The 21,172-nt window shown below is 41.4% G+C and overlaps 1 protein-coding gene across 3 annotated transcripts in view; it reads right to left on the reverse strand.

The window, feature by feature from the left end:
* The window catches only part of bmp6 (bone morphogenetic protein 6), a 48,699-nt gene that overhangs the window by 15,205 nt on the left and 12,322 nt on the right, over window positions 1-21,172 (reverse strand). For all 3 annotated transcript variants that reach the window (XM_085287491.1, XM_085287490.1, XM_085287489.1), the window contains 3 exons: window positions 6,252-6,444; window positions 1,592-1,740; window positions 1,236-1,433 (listed from right to left, as the gene is read on the reverse strand). In XM_085287491.1, coding sequence (XP_085143617.1) covers window positions 1,236-1,433; window positions 1,592-1,740; window positions 6,252-6,444 — 540 coding nt within the window. The remainder of the gene's footprint in view (window positions 1-1,235; window positions 1,434-1,591; window positions 1,741-6,251; window positions 6,445-21,172) is intronic.

A 21,172-nucleotide genomic window follows, 5' to 3' on the forward strand; every position in this document is an offset into this window, starting at 1 on the left:
CAGATGTTAGAGCCATTAAGCAGGGAGCAAAAGAAAGCAAAGCAAAGGTAAATCGCTACCTAAGTAGCCAGTCAGGATGGGAGGATTTGCAGCTCTATGTGAGTGCAGACAAGAGCTGTGATTAGACAAGAGGACCAAAGATAAGCCAGTTATAGCCAAGATTTGGGTTACTGTGGCACATCCTCTAACCTCTTTGGTCTGATCGTTAGCTTTAGTTGGCATCACTCTGTGCTTAGATACTCGCAGCCCCTGGAAGCACACTTAGGCTTACTATGGCTCATCATTTAAAGTCCAACAACGAGTGCAGAAAGCAGATGCACTGGATTCACGTACATCTAAAGGTTTGTGCGCGTAACTTGGCGAGGATAAGACCAGTATCAACAGCAAGCTGACTGAGGACTACCTTTACATACTGCAACAGTCACACAATGAAGCCTCACAGGAGCAGCTTAGCTTTAAGCACTATAAAGGTCCAGAATCACACAGCAGGCGGATTATGGGTTGATTTAATTTGAAAAGCTTGTGAGACTCATAACATCAGGCTCATACCTTCACATTACATCATCTGTTGAGTAGGAAGAGAAGCAAGCAGGGCTAATGAGGAGGTCCGGAGGATGAGGTCACCTGTCAAGATGGATTCACCGCCTGCGCCTTAATTCACTGAATATTCAGTAGCTCACAATTCTGTGAGATCGTGTCACGTTGTAAATCTCTAGCAAGACTTACTACACAGTTTACAGATGCACCAGAGGTGTGTCAGTTTAAAGTCATCTTATCATCATTCACATGGCCTGTTCTTTAATATTTGAGCCCAAGGTTCTTCCTCATGGACTCTCTCCCTGCTACCATGCACTTAAGTCACTCCTCAGAGCAGAAACGGTGTATAACCAATATAACAAATAACTATATTCCCTGCTCAAAAGACATGTATTGGGAAAAAACTGCAATACCTTAACCATACAAAGAAAAAAAAAAGGGCTACAATTCTCATCTGATCGGCACTGATTAAAGAGATCCGGCAAACGTCGGGTCTAATCTATCAAGAATTTCAAAGAGGGATAATAAAACCAGATTTCAAACACATGCTACCCATCCGCCGTTCTCTACGGGCTGGACGTCGGTGACATCAGTGGATGTAGATCATTTTTGCTATTATGTTACTTTTGAGTGTGATTGCATTCACGACTTCACTGCGTAATGAGGTCAGTTAAGGTTCAGCGTTCTTGCAGACTGACCTGCTGGGCCCGGCCCTCTAGATCCCTCTGGCGGTTGTGCGGATCGATTGCGGTGCGGCTGGCGCCGTCTCCCACTAGCGGAGCGGACGGTGCGGATGTGCACTTCACTGACTTTAAAGAAGGCCACCATGAAAGGCTGCTTATCCAGTGCACCGTCGCGTCCTACGAGCCCCGCCTCCTTGGAGCTGACGCTCTGTCCTGTTTAAAAAAAAGATCACAGTAAGTACGAACCACAGAAGATCAAAAACTTCCAGCAATGACTGCTGACCTTTACTTTGCTGAGAGAAAGTGATGCATTTTAACTGCTCCAACTATGGCTTTGTATTACAAAAGAGATGTGCAATTGGATCCCTCACCGCTGCTGGTCTCCACACTGATCTGCAGACCCAGGTTGTGTGCGGGACTCATCACCCACAGGTTACTAGTGGCAGTGATGTCAAACTCCAGCCAGCCCTCCTCAGCTGCCCACAGCCTGCGAGACTCCAGCAGGAACAGATCTGCCTCTCTGTGACATAATGGCAAACAAACACCAGAAGAAACTTATTACACGAAACATTAGTAATACTTGTGCCAATACTGGCATTTGTACATGGATGTACTGGAACGGTATTAAAAATGGTTGTAGTCATCTCATCTGACCAAAGAACGTGCTTCCAGTTTGCATAATCTTTCTCAACTCATGTCTTGGCAGTTATTCTGGGCTCTTTAGATATAATTCTCACTAGTTTTCTTCCCAGAGTCTTTGAAATATTTCCCTTCCTACCTCTGACAGGCTTGTTCTGCACTGTGTGGCTCTCTTTCAGTGTCTTGATGATTTTTCTCATTCCAGTTCTTCACATTTGATAACTTAATACTAAACTCACATCTTTTGTTTGTGGTGGTAAGATGCTTTCTCAGGTGACAGCTCAAACTGCTGCTGAGGTTTTTATACTGTGTGTAAATTGGAAGATAGAGTGTTTTAATGTGATTTTCCAATCTTTGACCATTACAAGGTTAAAGCACATCATTGCATAGCAGAGGTTTGTCCTTTATAAAAGTCAACAAGAACACCAGTTTTCAGGGGGGCAATGATACTGAGCCTGGTAATTTATGCTATTACTGAAATAATTCTGTCATTGTTCAAATAGAAATAAACTACACAAATAATTTTGTCCTCATCTGTATTAAGTCAATTAAATACAAGCTGCTATTAGATATTATACTGCACTGCTAAAAGTGCTATGATGGACCTAATGCCTGAACTATGCTTCCAGGTAACTTGACGTCCACCCCCCAAGAAATGTAACGACACATCTGTTTGACGCAGCCCACAACGACTGAATGTGGAAAGCTATAATGTGAGGTTAAGAAGGAGTTTCCAGTTACGTCGTAAGTCACGACATAGATTTCCCGCAGAAGTCTAAATTACGCTTAAGGAGTCCGCTGTGCTGCTTTTCACCGGCAGCAGATCATTTTGGGTCCATGCAGCTTTACATTTTTGCCTTTTCGATTCATGATTAATAAATTCTGACTCAGTAAAACTTGCTGCTGTGTGGCTCTCCCTCTTTGATGTCCTCAACAGAAATGACATTATATACGTTTGGTTTACTGCATTCAGTCTTATGTATAAAACAGGGGCACAAAGAGCATCACTGAGATCACGCAACGCTAGAAAGGTCAGATCTACCGCTTTAAGAAACCAAAGACGCAGAAGCTCTTGGTTTCTATCGAGGTAAGAGTATCATAACAAAATGACAGGAAGATGGATAGCGGCACTTAACAAAAAATGCTGGGATACTGTATTCTACTCTAGCGTAGATCTGACCTTAAAGTCTACATCTCTGAGGGACTACGAACAGGAAGGAATTAAAAGTATGATATCAGGCTACATGCATGTTAATATCATTTACAAAAAAATAACAAAAAGTGAGTTCATCGAATCAGGCTTCAAATGTGTCAAAAGAGGAGGGAGGTAAAAAATAGTGACAGCAGAGGAGATGTAAGGAAAAGACAGAGTGTGAATGATAAGAGGCCTCTGTCCTCCCACCGTCCCATTACAGCAGTAATAACACTGCGGCGGTCCTGTCAGACACTCCTCCACGAGACACATCAAAGCCTCGCAATCATCCAGGTGTTCAGAGAATGTCCCTGCAGTCATGCTTCAGCAGCCTCTCTTTATTGCTCATTAATGAGTGTTTCTGACGGCTTCCGTATGAGCACCTACACCCTGTTTTCCTACACGCATATGGTACTCCACCCTCCTGCTGAGTTTGCACATTTGTCCCAGGTGCACTTGTGTTTCTGCATCATTGTCACGTAACGCTCGCGTGACAGAGAACAGCAGGGAGTCGGTGAGAGAGACACCTGCAGGGTGACGGTCTACTGTACGAATGTGTTATTGACTGGCTGCTTTAAATGAACTGGAATAATAAGGTCAAGAGTCAAAGTCGTGTTTCTTTGTACCATAAATCCCCTTTATGAGTCTTGTCAGTGACTTGTTAAAATTGTTATCCAAGGTAGGAAAGTGTGACTCGCAGCTGGCCTGGTTATTTCACATGCTTTCGTCTTTGAAACTGGTGCAATGGCATATTTGTAAGACCTTAAAAACGATACGTGAGTCAGACATCTGGAGGAAAAGACAGAGATTGTAAGGACTAACTCTCCTGAGCGGGTACAGGACAGTCTTTGTCTTTACTCAACACAAAGTCAGGACGGCCACCTCTTTTTTTTGCATTGTAATCTGTCGCATTCCTCAGCCGGGTGTCAGGCTAATTAAGCGCTCTATCATTACAGCTCGGAGTCAGAGCACGAGTCAGGTTTTATGGGAAGGAGGAGCACGAGAAAGTTAACGGGCTTCCCGCTGATTATGAAGGGACGGTTTTGCAAAACGGGGAAAAAACAGTAATGTTTTTTCTCATGTATGTGACAATACCTCAGATGACATCTGCACTGATTAGATCGAATAATGTAAAACTGCAGTTATAAGGCGTTATTATGCATGCAGTTTATTTTCTCCATCTGATAACAAGAAGAGAAAGCGAGAGCACAAACCAGCCGCTGTAGGGACAAAGGAGAAAATAAATGTACTGTGTGTGAATCCTCTGACAGACTGAATTGGTTTTATTTAACACAAAAGAATTAATCAAGTGTAACAGTTTGTCATTCATCAATGGCTTTTTAAGGAGAGAGTTCCTTCGGCGTGTATTCACTGATAGACTAAATATATCGAGCTATGTAAGGCTAAAAACAGATATCAGACATTCTCTCCATGTTTGTGCTGGTCGACGGCGGGCGGGCTTGATAAAACACAAATGTCATTCAGAAACTCTGTTTATCTAGCCCTGCAGTCTTAATGTACAGTAAATGTTTAGCATGCATTAGCCGTGCTTTTTCTGGTGAGGATTTTGAAGTTGTGCTATTTCTGTAATGCTTGATTTTACATGATAAACACAGCAGCTGCCAAAAGTATGTGCAACGCACGGGGAGAAGGAAAGACGTTTTTACACCTCGATATCCAGAAAATGTGAATGTGAATGCTTTTGGAGCCTACAGGAACCTACCTGCAGGGCCATCGACGTGCACGTGTTTCACAGCTAAGAGCTGCTGAAACCCAAATAATTAAAGGAAAGTTTAGTAGCTCAGTCCCAATACATTGTTGCACAAAAGCCTTGAGCTGAACCTCATTTCTTAATATTTTGCTGCGCATCGAGTTAGTGAAACATGCAAACAAACATGGAAATACAGTATCCAGTTAGCTTGTACAACAACAGAGTTTGTACAATTCGATCTTGAAAGTCAGAATTTGGTATGAACTTCTTTATTCTTCAACAGCCTGAATTCTCCACGGCAGCTTCCTCGTCATTGCTTTAAGTAGTCTTCAGGAATGGTTCTCCAGGCATCTTCAAGGACATTCAAACTCTTCTTTGGATGTTGGCTGACTTTTGTTCTGTTCTCTGCCGAGATGTCAGATGCTTTCCAATAGCATTGCGTGGTGGATTAAAGTCTGATGGTATTTTTCTGCGTTCGTAATTACATCAACTTTGACAAGATCTCCAACACCACTGGCTAAGTTGCAGCTCCAAACCATGACACAGCCTCCACCCTGTTTTTCAGACGGTTGTAGACACTCACTTTTGTACCTCTCTCCTGGGCTTCCTCACATACTGATAATTTGGCTTCTTCACTCCATCAGACATGTTGTCACTGATTTTCAGTCCAGTTCTTGCATACTTTGGCATACAAAACCATTTTCTTTCTGTTTCCCTTCCTTAAGAATGGCTTCTTAACAACTGAGACTATTTCTGATAAGGCTTCAGATCCTGTCTCATGTCTTTTCTGGATTTTTTTTCCCCGTTTCTCAAGGACATGAGGTTCAGATACTGTTCATCTGCTGTAGATTTCCGCAAATGTTTCTAAGGACACACTGCACACCATGCTGAGATATGCCAAGTTTTTAGCTAATGGCTCTTTGGAAATGACCTTGTTTGTGCAAAAACACTATTTTATGTCTGTCACACTGTGTTATCTTCAGTATTTTTCATAAATTCAACTACTATTTGTGCTCCACAGATTTGGTAATAATCAAATATTCTCAGCTTCAGCCAGAGAGGTGGAGGTGAGTAATTTTATGACCCCCAAATCAAACCCACACATAAGTTACAGATATCTGCTCTGCTGTGATCTCACTGTAAGTGAGACGGATGTAAAGTGCTCGAGCCAAGATCGTGCACATTTAGCACAGATAAAAAAAAATCATACAACTGAAAACCAGTAAATGATTATTATTTATTCAAGTACATTTTAAGAAATGTGAATAAAAGAGTATGCAAGAAAACCAAAACTCCCATATTTAAGATATAGTGTGGTATGCACAATTCTGAGACTATTAACTTATTACTTCTTTTTGTTTTTCCCAAGTTAGTATAAAAATACTTTTATAGTTTTGCACAAACACAGATGAGACAATCAAGAGAAAATCTAACAGTGAATCGGACTTCAGCATAGACGTTGGAAACTCTGTAAAAGTTTATATGCTACCTGTCAGGGTGCTCCTTGACCACCTGGTAGACTTTCAGCAGGAAGGTGTCGTTGCGGAAAGCACGACTCACGCACTCCTTGTAGAGGCGAAACTCGGCGGCGGTGATGGCCTCGCCCTCTGGGATCTGCGAGAGGTTGAACTTGAACTCCTTGTGGTGACGCCTGTGCGGTGAGAGCTCCCTGTCGTACTCCACTGTGGGTTAGAAACACATACGCATGCTTTTAGGACCATAGCTCACACAAGGCGAGATATAAACCAGGGTGAGGAAAAAAGCTATTAACGTAAAGCTAAATGAAGCTAATGTTCATCAGAAAAAATGGCAGGTTGATTTGTGCTCCTACGGATCAAATGGTAATCATGTCTTTTGGCCCATATGCTCTCTTTCCAGCAGCTTGATTCAAGCTCATGATCCATTTTCCACAAATAGGATCAAATTATAGATCCGCAAACAGGGTTTCATCGTAAATCCGCAGTAGTGACCTTTTCAGACACGCCTTTAAAGTATGTCAAACATGTGATTTATACATAAACTCTAATAGGTTTCTTGGCTTCCACTTGCTATAAATAAATCCCTGTTATCATCAGTTCACAGCAAAAGGCCAAAAGCAGCAAACTTAGAGTCACTCTGCGACCACTTCTGACAGCGTGAAATGACGAAAACCAACAAAATTCTCTCCCTCCTATGTTTTAAGTGCAATATGCACCATAATGATAATGTGCTCTCCGGGGAATCGTTTCCGTCTCTGCTGGAGGTTTCTCTCCCACAGCGAAGGACCCGGAGAGTCGACAGACACGGGGAGTAAGATGGGGACAGGAATAAAGAGGACAATTAGAAGGCTGTGTATAGAAATACCCAGGCCAACACTAACAGTAGATGTTATACTCATCAACGCGCTATTCTTACCCCATCACACTTTAAATACTCTCGTACACCCCACAGGCATGCTCACACACACGCTCTCTCATCATCTGCAGTTACCGCTCAGTGCAGCGAGGTTCAGCAGACTTTTCACCCCCACCGACTGAGCGCAGACCAACTTGGTACCACAGTCAGACGTATACTACCACCTCAGTTTTTCACCCACTGTGAGATCGAACACAGGCCACGTTTTCACACGACTTAGATCCATCCTCTGCCTTGATCCGTGGCCAGTCTCACGCTCCAGTTTGAACTGGTCTCACTCCCAAACTGACCCACATGTGCAGCAAACACCTCCAGAGAAACACAGCCACCACATCTAACCCGCTGTTGGAATACAGTAAACATGGAGGGGGCTGCAATGAGCCTTTATGCTCTCATTTATACATTTATGTGCAGCTGAAGGCAGAAAATTTATAAACATGACAATGAGGATGAGAGGGGAGATAAAAAGAGTAATTATGGCTTTTTGCTGAGCAATGGCTGTATTCAGTTGTGTGTGGGCGTGTGATGTAAATAGCTTCATTCCTGCAAAATTTCAGGATGTGCACTTTTGTCACCGCCAGCCTGAAGGACTCTTTGGAAGGACGAATGATTTGTTCATTGTTCAGACAAATCAGAAGTTTACAAACACAAACCTGATGCTCCAAACCAGCAAACTGCAAAAACCACAAAAGCTTTTATGGAGGTTCTCACAGTTGATGATCAGTTAATGCATTTGAGTGCATCGATTCGCAGCACCTGGCTGCTACTTACTCTTTTAATTCCTGTGGAAGCAGGACTGCATCGAATCCTGTGAAAACTGCCTTTTTAACTGGATCATACCAAAGCTAAAGTACCAAAGTTTAACTTATTAAACTTAGTTATTGAGACTGTACAAAACAGGGGGAACACCAAAGGACCAACACAGAAGTCAGCACACACTGACTAACACCTCTATGAGGAAATGTTACTGAAATATATCAAATCAAAGGTAAAGGATAATACACTTGGTATAAATGAAGTATTTAACAATTAAGTAAATTACATTTGACTAGATTACATTCAATGTAACATTTTAAAATTCAATAAAATAACATGAAAAATTACTTAAAGTCAGCATTTAAGGCATAAATATTTATAGGAGTGCTGAATAAAAGTTAATTTTATTAATTATAACATAGAAACATGTTTCCCAAAGACTTTAATTTAATCTGATCAAACGTTTGCCCTTTAAACCAGGGCTTTTCCCAAGTTTTGGCTTCAGGGACTCCTTATAGACCAGCAGTCCCCAACCTTTTTTGCACCACAGACCGGTTTATGTTTGACAGTATTTTCACGGACCGACCTTTTACTTCCTAGGACCTGGAGTCCACGTATGTGGACATCACATTTTGGGTTTTCTAGACCAAAATACTTAATTTTTCTCTACTAGGGCCTGATATCCACTTACGAGGACATTATATTGCCGCTGTTCTATCAAAATTTAAAACCAATGTCCTCATATGTGGATGTCATTTGTCTCAGAAACAAAAAAACCCCTGAAAACCATAAATTTCACACCCGAGCCTCAACTCTCGCGGACCGGTACCGGTCCATAGCCCGGGGGTTGGGGGACCGCTGTTACAGAGGACAACATTTTCCAAGGACTTCCTCATAAACCCGATTCTGATTTATTTTCTTTGGTCTTAGCGTCCTTGAAGACGTGGATCTAAATATTTCTTTATGATCACCAGCTACCGAGTTAATATGCCAAACTACACAGTGACAGCAGGATAACCGACCAAAGATGACATGGGAGGGACTAAAGGACAAAGTATGCCTCCCTTATTGAAATATGTGGTCACTGGTCACAGCATGAATCAGTCAGTTAGATTTTATTTAAACAGAGTCAAAGATTAATTTTGCATACTTTTACAGTCCAAATCTTAGGTAAGAAAGTTACAGTTTTGTACCTGAGCCAGACTTGTTAAAACCTTCTGGTAATTTTTATGATGTGGGGATCCACCCAGAAATGGACCGATGACACATTTTCCTCGAGTCATAGCAGAAGAGAAACTGTGTTGATGTGAGAACACTGGAACTAATCAGACTCTCCCAGAAGTACCAGCTCCACCTTGTACCTACACCCTGCAAGGTCAAAGCTCCCCTCATCTCTGGACATTTTCAACTTTTACATGAATGTTGAATTTGAGTGAGCAAAAGGAGGACCACGAAGGAAGACGTATCTTTCTGGCTTCACAAAAAAAAAAAAAAAAAAAGCAAGCTGATGTGACTTAAATCAAAAGATTATAATAAAACGAAGCATCTCAGTTTACGTCTGTGCGAGGTCTGCCGATCTGTACTTCAAACACTTTCCACTGGAGCAAAGGAAACCACCTATGGAGAACAAGCTGTTATTCACATCACTGCGACTTTTATCAGATGTGACAGTGACCATTTCATCATCTTATTCCAGAAGCTGCCCACACACACACACACACACACACACACACACACACACACACACACACACACACACACACACACACACGTTATGTGTGATAACAGGTCTGCTCTTGTGTTCAAGGGTGGATAGATCAGAAAAGCGTTTGTGTCTGGACGCCTTAAACAGAGGTCATGCACCCTAAATGACTTTACAACGCTCGCTTCAACACCCCTGAGCTTGAATACAAATCGCTTGAAATGTGATATTCCCCGTTTAACTGTTTTTTGCTTGAAAGCTCTCTGATAGACTGCAGGTTGGTGAGAAGGTCAGGAGGAGTTTAATGTGGTGACTGTTTATTATATTTCCTGAAATAAATGGTAAATGTATAAAATAAAACAGCAGGAGCTCAAACAAAGGATTAAAAGCATGTGGAAGACAGCCCTAGTCTAACTGCGCTCAAAGCCAAATTATCTCATGGACGGCTGAACTACAGCCCTTAAAGGTGTAATCATAAAAGTGAACCTACATTTGCATATTTGGTATTTATTTATAACATGTAAAAAGACAGCTTAAGGCTACTGGTTAAATCAGCTGGCATTTAAATTATTGTGCCCATGTTAACGCAGGTTTGCTGCTAACTATGGGCAGTTGTGAGAAATTTCCCAGATCTTTATTTACGCTTAACAGTTTTTCCACCAGGCTGCTGCCTTCTTTCAAACACAGAGACACAAAATCATTTCATCAGCATAGCCATGGTGCTCCAACAAGCAGCTTTAGGGAAGCACTAAGACTGTTAGCCATAGACTGTATAGAATAGATGGACATAGGCCTTTGGAATTCCAGCTATTCCAGCCATCGTGGTGTTTTGTAAAGATGTGTTGAACCTGACTGGAAACTACATTCTTCTATCTCAGCTAACTGTCAATCACAAGCTAACTGGGACAATCTCTTAGAAAATGAACATAATTCTCCACAGATCCACACAGAGCTCGCACTCTCCAGGTGTTTGACTGAGGTAATAAATGAAGTTAGCAGTAGAGTCATTTTCTCATAACCTTACTTATAAAAAATGACCTTCATTTGGAATCCAGCACAGCTACCTTTCAGATGGCTACTTCCATCTTTTACATACAGTCTATGGCAATACTAAGCAGTTTCCTGGAGTTCAACTGTAAACTTCTTTGCGTTTCCTGGAAACTCCCAACAAAATTTACTACGATCACACAGGAGAAGTCTCGATCATTCCAGGCAAAGAAAAAAAACAGTTTTTGCTAAGGTGGAAAAAACCCTTATGCACCATTTTCAGAAGGCTCTGATGAAATTCACAGTTTTCACATTTATTTTCATCACTTCCAAACAGAATCTCGAGGCGCTCCTCAGCTCGCTCAGCCTCATAATGAGCCTGCTCAAATCAATCACATTGCTAATTTCAGAGAGGGGACTCGCTTTAAACAGCGTCTTTATGAAGACAAGCAATTAAAGGCATGAAATATGGAGACAGACTCAGCCTCACGTCTCAGCACAGCCCTTTGCAAAGCAGCCTGGGAGCCACAGTGTTAGCAGCTAAGTAGCATTCCAGCTGCTTCTCCACCTTCTCAGCTTGAAATTCGATTGAAATCCACTGAGCTTTCGCATCTAAAATCAAAGGGAAGCCTTCACACAAGCAGCATAACCTTTGCGCTAATCCACCATGACGAGGCTTTGAGACAGGAACACACAGAAAGGAAAAGGGATTTGGATTTGGGTGATTCACAGAGGAATTTATTCGAAGCGGTTCTAAAGATGGGAAAAGAGTTATAATTACAATATTCATAGTGAGGCATGGGTGTGTGACCTCGCTGTGTTTTCATTCCATCGCTTATCACCAGTTCTTGAGAAAATCAACACAAACATAAAGTGACAAAGTTTCTCTTTCATTCTTGCACAGAGGAAATTAAGGCTAACCAGAAAGCCTGACAATCCCGGGGAATTTCGCCGATGATTCACCAAAACACTGCAGGGAATTCATCTGTTACAAGAAGGGCAAAAAGAGCAGTAAGAGTGAGCAAGGGGAGAAGAGAGGAACAAATGATGACTGCTAGGCAGAAAAAGACTGAAACAATTAATGTTTGAGAGGAAACGAAAGAAGGCAGAGAAACTGAGAAAACAAGGAAAAGAAACAGGAAGAGGCTATAAAAGAGAGGCGAGTGGATTTAGGATCATTTTAAGGAAGAAACGTTTGTGAACAACAAATTAAATTGGATACGGTGAACAAAAAAAGTGATCTATAATGACACGATGACATGGAGAGAGACGTCGATAAGATTATGTGAGGATGGGGAAAGATAGACTCGGCTGTAGGAGAGAGGAATACGTAGAGACCAAAGGGACAAAGATAAGACAGGGAAGAGGAAAGAGACGGTCCGAGGTGATATGAGAAAAGAAGCGAGAGAGACAGTGACAGAAGGAGAGTGAGTTGGACGATTTGCAGATTCACTTGGACACTCTGGCGGGAGCTGTTCTCTCATTTCCACCTGCGCAACATCTGGCGCTGCTCTCCCAGCTCCTACTGCTGTATGTATTACAGCAACCCACACACATAAACACACACAGCACCACAACTTCACGATTCTGGGGATCTCTTACTTCCACACGCAGCCGTGTGGTCCACAAACACAGTCTACACTTGAAAACTATTATTAGCATATATCTAATAAATTGTTATGTAATGGCTTTGTGACTATGACTTGTCTGAAATGGCTAATAAATCAAGTTACATCAGAAATGCTTTCTTACATAAGATACTTTTCATTACATAATTTTGCTCCAAATTGCATAAAAACTCAAATTAACAGCTGTTGAATCAGGCTTCCAAGTCAAATTTGGAAAGCAAAAGTTCATCCCTTGAAAAAACAGACCAAAGAAGTCTGCCGTTCATGCGAGACTGACTCCTTATCCCGACAGACCGACTTTTTATAAACCAAGGCGTGCATCCCTTTAAGAAGCAAAGGAGGAAAAAGAGGAAAAGGTGTCGAAAGAAATTCTAGCAAGAGAAAGTTTGAGCCAGATGCTGATCGTGCAGGGAGACAGCCGGGGTGCACGAGTGGACAAACAGGCGAATAAATGACGAGAAAATCTGAATCTGACAATGACTGATGATCACAAAGATTTTAAAAAAACCAAAAAGATTCATCTGCCAAGAAAGTGATCGTTTGCGGACTTACACCACATTTGAAGGCGTGAGGGAGAGCAGCAGGAGAAGAAAGTATAAACAAGGAGAAGGAAATCTACTGCATGAGCAGAGGGACGACGGCAAACTAAGAACTAAAAGAAATGGGACCCATACCATGGACGCACCAACTGTTAAACCACGGATCTGTTTTTTAGCCCTTCAGCTAATTTTTTGAACATTTACCTCGGGCAAAATGGATGCGACACATCAGATAAATATCAGCCAGCATCGACGGGTAATTATCATCTTATATGCCGATATCGGTCAAAAAGGATCAATATCGGCAGATGCAAAATCGATATTTGTCTGCGATAACGATACATGCCTAATTTACAGTATAAACACTGACTGAAGAACTGCACTGTTCTTCAACATAAGGAAACAAAAATAGGGACTGTCCAGTTTGTGGTCAGCGGTCACACTCTAAATGCCACGTAGCAAATCCCTCTGAAGGACAGCTGGTTGACGGCCGCCTCTATCACATCCCTCCAACATCCTTCTACACGTCCTCCAACCACCGAGCAAGACAGCCACCACCTTCTCTCTCTACTCTGCTATTATCCTCAAAGTTATCGAGCACGTAAGGAGTTCTTATTCACAATATTTAAGGAAGACATCCTGAATCAAAACTGCATCGTCAGTTTTTCCATGTTGTAGCCTTACATGCTATAACCCGTCCTACAATATTACTGAGAGCAGAGCACCTGTGACCCAGATAATCTAGTCTTTAGGGATCTTTTATTAAGGCTCTCACTGAGATTTTACCATGTTGATGACAGGCAGAGAAATTTGGTTCGTTGTGCCAATTTAAACATTTTTATTTCTTATCCTCACAGTTTCAAACATTTGAGACCCTTTGTGTGAGCGATTTTACCCTCAGTCCTATGATGTTTTCTGTCACAGCTCCATTCATGCAAGACTGCTTAATTTTTTTCTGAGCAGCAGCCACACAGGGCCTTACGCAGACTAATAACACGTCCAATTTTCCTTCATTTCCCAGTTTAGCTAACATCAGCTGCTTATAGCAGACCTTTAAGTGTTTCTTTTCTACTGCTTGCATCCATCTGTATATTTAACTTTTCATGAAAAGCCTGTTCCATAATGCACATGTGTAAAAACAAAACAAAAAACAACCCAGTTACTTTGAGTCTTCATCCCATAAGGAAATAACCAATGCTGTCATTTGGTAGTCCTGTTTCAGGTACCAGACGATGCTTGCCTTTTTCCTCTCATGGAAGAGAACCCCCTTGTTAAACCTTGTTAAACTAAGCTGGGCACAAACATCCAGAAGGGTGTGTAAAACATGACAAAACTAGAGTAAATCGTTGTAAAAATAAACAAAAAAAGCCTTTTTAATCTACTATTTTCTATTAGCTACAAAGTATCTGAGTGAAATAGAGACTGAAGTACAGATAGAGTGAATAAGGAGGATTAAAAAGTGTGGACATTTTCACAAACACCCTTCAAAATGACCCTTTAAATTTTTGCACACCAAGAACCTGTCAACATTGTTAAAGACTCCGGACAGCTAAACCAATAAAAAATGATCTGGATGTGCAAGGCATGAGAAGAATCCATCTGTGTTTATGTAATTACAGCCCATAATCTGTCTGGTTTTTCTCTCAGACTTGATGGTTTCTGAGGACACATCAGATATGTCCATGCCTTCTATTTATCATTAATTTCTCCCAGCTCTCATCTAATTAAAGCTTTGGCCTGTCAGATTGACTTTTTCGGGAAACGTTTCTCTTCGGCGATTGCCACTATTTCATTCAGAAAGAAAACATCTCATTAAGTGGAAATCTTTATGCTGTAAACACCAGTCTTTTTGAAGAGGCTGAAGCCAGATTTTATGCCTCAAACTCTTTAACCTTTGGCACCGGTGCAGTGTGGAAAGATAAAACATTGAGACATCTGTTGACTTTGGTACAGCAGAAGAATACTGGCAGCTTTCAGGACATTTACACACACTGAAGCAGCATGAGTGGCCTGAGGTGTTACCATTATGCTTGGCTGCCACCAGGAGCTGTTTTTGCATTCTGCTGAGTAGTTTGGCTCTTTGTAGTCGGGCAGCTGGCAGCGCAGCTTTTGGGGTTGAGGTATGGATGAAGGGGTCCGCCGGGAGACATCATCAGCTTTGAGCAAGGGCATGTGTATATGTCTTTGGAGACTCATCCTGTGTTCTGATCTTCCCCTCTGACCCTGCATCAAAGCCGACACGCTGAGCGCCACAGGACCAGCCAAGGGCCACTGGCAAGAGCGCCAGTTTATATCCAATGCATGTAAGCACAACACCTAGACCTTTAAAAAATGGCTCACACACATCCAGGCAAGATAATTATATGTGCATAGGCACTGAGATATACACAGATCCATGGATGCATTAAAAATATTATGATAAAAGGTCTTTTAATTTAATTGAATCTGGCCAATTATGCTGTTGTGACATCAATGGCTTTCCCACTTGGGGAGAGAGACCGCACTTGGACGAAACTGCCTTTAGGGCTTTCTGCCAGAAGGCTTTTCTAACACATGGTCAAAGCTGTGAAAGGGTCTATTTTAATCCAAACCTCGACCTTTTCCAAAAACCTGACCAAACCTGTGGTTGAAACCAAACAAATAATAAAAATTCAAAAAATAACAACAAGTCCACAAAGTCTGAAAATAAGAACTCGACATTTGCTTTTGGTTTGACAAGGGACAAGAAGCCCACTCTTAAAAGCCCTGTGTTTCGACCGTTCATTCACCACAGGCTCACCAACACTTGGACCCTGCTGTGAGCACTTCTCACTTTAGTATTTTTCCAGTCGTCTGCACCAAACAGCAGTCCTATGACATCACAAAAACACCACTGGTCAGGAACAACAGCCTTGAAGCGGCATTAATGTGTCGCAGTAACAACACTAACATGTAATATCAGATATCCCCCCACCCACCCACGCAGTGGCCGAAGTCAACAGTGCGCGAATTCAGGGCCAGGCAGCAGCATTCATCCATAGCGAGGGTATGAGGCAGTGAGTCCAGCCCATTTGCAGACAGTCAAGCCCCATTAACAAACTGAGAACAGCAGCCAACAGCTCTACCCTGTGTGTCCAACAGAAATCAGTAAAGTGATTTTCACACATTAGTCTTTACTGATTACTGTTAAGTGTTGCTGACAGATGGGTGAAGACAGCCAGGGCATGCATTTAGTGCTGGAGTGGCCCAGGCACATATGAAACTATTGAGAATAGGTTTGAGTAAGAATCTACACGTCTTAAGGGATTTTTTTAAGTAACGATATGTTTCAGCTGTGAGTCTTAGAAGAAAATAATACCAAACAGAACTCAGAAGAGAATTGTGCTACTTAGCATATCAAAGCTTTACAATTATTGACTATCTATTGTCTTGGCTGCCTTTAAGACTGAGTTTAGTCACCTTTCTCACTCACTATGTGTTAACAGACCTCTCTGCATTGAATCATACTTGTTATTAATCTCTGGATCTCTTCCACAGCATGGCTTTTGACCTGTCTTTCTTCTCTCTCCCCAACCGGTCGCAGCAGATTGCCGCCCCTCCCTGAGCCTGGCTCTGCTGGAGGTTTCTTCCTGTTTAAAGGGAGTTTTTCCTTCCCACTGTCGCCAAAGTGCTTGCTCATATGATTGTTGAGTTTTCTGTGTATATATTATTGTAGGGTCTGCCTCAGAATATAAAGCACCTGTTGTTGTGATTTGGTTGTGTAAAAATACAACTGAATTCAATTGAACTTTAAGAATCTGAAGTTGAACTCTTTCCCTGTTAAAGACAATATCTGACGACCTCCCCTGTACCTTCAATAGTGAGTTTTGACACCTGACTATAAATCAATAAAGACGTGATTTGATGACCATTAGAATATTAATGGTAGCGGCAAGGGTAAACAGAGGCCACCCCTTACAAACTTCTAATGCAAACCAAGTCCTTTTGTTCTATAAGCAGCCCTGAAATATCACAGAAACTGTTCAGTTCAGAAAAAAGCTTGAGGCTTACTCCTAGTAGACTTTTAGTGGGTAAAGGGTAAGAGTTAGGGTTAAAAGTTTGAAAAGTTAGGCAGGTGGGCTTCACTGTCAGCTAATTTAAATCACTAAAGTGGACTTCTCGATTGTGTTTGTGGTGCTGTACCTTTTGGATCATTTTTAATGTATAATCTGACAAATAAAATGGTTTGTTGTTTGGGCGACTATTTTAACAGAAAAAGAAGTCTGTGGTTAAGTCTTTTGATGAAATAAATATTAAATATACAGTCTATGTACAGCTATAGTTAAACTATTCCTGATTTCTGGTCTGCACCATACACAGCACAAAAGACAGATTTAATGTAATTTTATTTATATAGTACCAAATCACAGCACGAGTCACCTCAAGCACTTTTTATTAGATCATATAGGAATCGAAAGATGAAGCTTCCAGGTCTGAAAGGTGCCTTAAATGCATGTCTTTTTAATAGCCACCAGGGGGTGATACTTGCAGTTGCAAAAAGACGTGCAGTCCTATGGAAGTCTAGGGGAAAACAACACTCTGACGTGATCTCTGCAAACACTTTCCAATGAGTTTGTGGGCTCAGTCACTCATTTTTGGTCGGACTGAGTAAAATACTGAGTATATTTTTGTAAATTATGGTCATTTCAGGATATCGTCATTAGCTAAAGCCTTGAGACTGACAAGAGGTTAGCCAGTGAATATGCCGTTTCACAGTTAGATCAAACATGGAGATGATGGAAATACTCATCCTGATGCTTCAACAAAGGACTTTGCAAACCAGTGGGTGACATCACAATAGATACAGACATATTTTACATTGCATATGATCTGCACAGTCACTACTTGTCACTAACAGACTAGTTCTTAGTTGGTGGTAAAAGTGAAAACACTAACTGCCTTAAACAATGATAGGACACATCCACTGATTTAGAATGGCAAAGCACACACTGTAGAAATAATACAGCACTTCCAGAGAGAGCTAGCTATTGCATATACACAGGCGCACATTCATCAGTGGCCTTGATATCGAGCCTTCTCCCCTTCCATTACCTCCCACAGGTTACAGTACATAATGATCTCACTGGACAGACATCCCCAGGAACAAAGGCCCCATTTGAACCATATAATCACATTTTTCTACAGCCATCATCTTCCACATAATCCCTGAAAAACCATTTGGGTTTTTCTAAAAACCCATCCAAAACCATGACACGTAATGTCAGGCATACTGTCCCAGGACACGCACAAACACATACACACACAAACTCACACTTATCCACCGAGTATCTGATTTCTGCTCCCACTATCCCAAAGCTCCATCACCACTGTGCTGCATTCCATACAAGATGATAAAATGAAGACTGGATACACATCTATCTTTTGTCGTTTTGAGATTTTTTAAATACGTGTGGGTTTGCATGTGTGTGTGTGGGTGTGTGTGTGTCCCTAACCCTGAGGGTAGAAGGATAATTTGCTGTAATTGCTCTTCTGCTGGGGCTTTGCTAACAGATAGATATCCGAGGTATGGCTGTTGAACTGAGCAGTATCAGTATTTTCCATCAATGTACTGACAGCTGAGTGGTAGCAGTCTCAAAACTCAGCTCTCTGTGGAGACTCCAGATGTCCTCCAGGAGCTGGATATGTCATACCTGTGTGTCAGTAGGAGATTTTCTTCCATCCCTTCAAGCACAATTTGTCAGGATTAAGATGCGAACCCACTAGCACGGATGTAGGGTTCATTAAAACCACAAGGTTATGTGATTATCTGTGTTTCTCTCTGTAGTTCTTTTCAACAGCACTTTACGGTTCTACAAGTTAATGTATGTTAATTTAAAGGAAAGTATAGTCTACTATCAAGGTAAAGTGATATAGATTAGGGAAAAGAAGGTAATAGTTAGCCAAAAGACAAATTAGAAAAACCAATATGAGGCAACTCAGACTGCAATGCAGCCGAGCATAAAGCAGCAGAAGTTTACAGGTTATGCTGATGGCATGTTAACACGGCTGGTTTCATGTATAAATGTGCACCCTAAGCACTGTTCTGTAAAAGTCTTACTTGGTTGGTCACTCTAACATTTGCGGATCTCTTTTAACAGCTCAGCATGACAGACTGACTTTCATTTGAACTCAGACTAATCTGATGAAAGTCTTAAAGCCAGTTCTTTATGGAAAATAAATACTAACCAGATGTTTTTCTGCACACAGGACAAAGTCTGAAAAAGTCCATCAACAATGCAACATCACCGGATTCAAAACATATTGTTTGTGTCGGTGTAGTCTCTGGAGGTGCACGGTAGCATCTCCAAAATCACCAAATGCTTTTCTTTTCCCCTGTTCATTTTCTTCCATAATTTCATATCCATCACAAATAAACAATATATAAAGACAAGGTCTGTGGCAGATTAAGGGAACTAATGATTGTAATCAGAGGTTTCACAAAATTATTGCTTCCAGCTGTTTCCAGAAGTCTTTCTCCTTACTTTATTACACACCTGCAGAATACTTCCATTGATATTTCCAAATCAAAGGAGTGTTTACGCAAGAGACACAAAACCGTCCATCCATCCATCCATCCTCTTCCACTTATCCAATTCAGGTTCACAGGAATCCTGGAGCTTATCCCAGCTCCCATAGTTCAAGAAGTGGAGTACACCATGAACAGGTCACCAGCCTGTCGCAGTGACACAAAACTATAGCTAAATTTCTTACAATAAATTCCCCCTAAAGTTGAGACCAGACCGATCAGGACCAAACAGCTTACTAACAGTACTCTATTTCAGACATGTGAGCTCCCACACAGAGTTAAAGGTTATACGTTTTGTTTTGTGTCTGATATCTTTACTAAAGTTTCCTTCCTTAATTACATACAGGTCGTAATATCTCATATTATCTAAGCAATTATTGAAATACAACCACCAATTTAACAAAACCCAATGCAGTTTAAGCACGGTAACCTGTTCACTTACCATAGCTCACTTCTTCAGCCTTATCTGAATGAAACATTACACACATCCCCTACCTAAAAGAGTTGTGTACCTTAAACTGCTTGTACTTCTATTGCCATCTGCTCAGTGTAGCAAGATGTTGATGCAGCTAAATCGTGTTTAAGTCACCCTGACACCAACTAGAACTTAGTACTACAAGTACATCTACACTACAAATACCATGAATGAGCACATTTGTTAGCAAGTTAGCAAAAAAGTATGTGGTGGTGGATAAATAACAACCATGCAAAAGGACATTAAACAGTGAATCTCTCGTGTTCCTGAATAATCCCAGTTCATAAAATCAAATAGAACATATAATAACACAAACTGCTACATGGTGTAGTGGTGGTTAGCACTGTTGCATCCCAGCAGGAAGGTCCTGGGTTCAAACCCACCATCTGCCCGGGGCTTTCTGTGTGGAGTTTGCATATTCTCTCTGCATCCTTGATGGGGTTAGGTTGATTGGTGATTCTAATAATAGGTGTGAATGGTTGTCTGTCTCTATGTGCTCGCCTTCTTGCTCTATGGGACCCTGAGTTGGATGAGCGGATGGAGAACAGAGTGCTATAGTCTCACATATTTATACATCTGGAAAGTGTCACATCACAGTTTTGCAGTCAAAACCTTTAAGAATCACTTTTTAAAAATCGGGATATTATTTCAGCTTACGCTGACCATTACGGATTGGAATCATGATTGAATTTATGAGAACAAGGCGAGGTTTGCGAGCATTGCTTAGAGATAATCAGATACGCCACATTTAAAAAAAAAAAGACTGCTTGCAAATTCCAGGGAAATCTGCAATTTGCTAAAGCTCTTGCATATAAAGAAAACTTGGACTGAAAATATGACGTTTTTAAAGCTAAGGAAAAGGGACCTCACAGGATTTACAAGACAAATATGTGTGTGTGTGCGTGTGTGTGTTTGTGTGTAACAAAGAAGCCTTGGGATTTCATGCACACACATTCACCCCTTACAACCACATCTATAATCTTGAAACAGCATTGGCGTCAATTTGAATACTTGAAATGGCTACAAACAATTGCCAAAATTAATGGCCAGTTACAGTTTCCCCTAAAGTCTGTAAAAACAAGTGTTCTTCTCACTGGACACCAATTCAGGCCAATGAGCTGTCAGCAAAAGACAGTGTAACATCTTTTTTACATTTATAAGGAAATTCCATCAAATCAGGACAGAAATGAGCTGGAAAATAAACCCCGCCGATTTCCCCCCCACTTTATAGGATGTTAATAAAAAATGTAATTCTATACTAACGCAGCTGTCACAACAGCCTCTGGTCAGGCTAATGGCGGCCTACACTTCAGTTCAACTGTGATCAGCGGTCTTCACACAAGGTTACGTCCTGTGGTTGGAGGAGCTGGATGCCTCGCTGGAAG

Source organism: Mchenga conophoros, linkage group LG9 (assembly GCF_057382185.1).
Source record: "Mchenga conophoros isolate Kocher_MC1m ecotype Shallow Benthic linkage group LG9, M_conophoros_male_GT1.1, whole genome shotgun sequence".
Lineage (NCBI taxonomy): Eukaryota > Metazoa > Chordata > Actinopteri > Cichliformes > Cichlidae > Mchenga > Mchenga conophoros.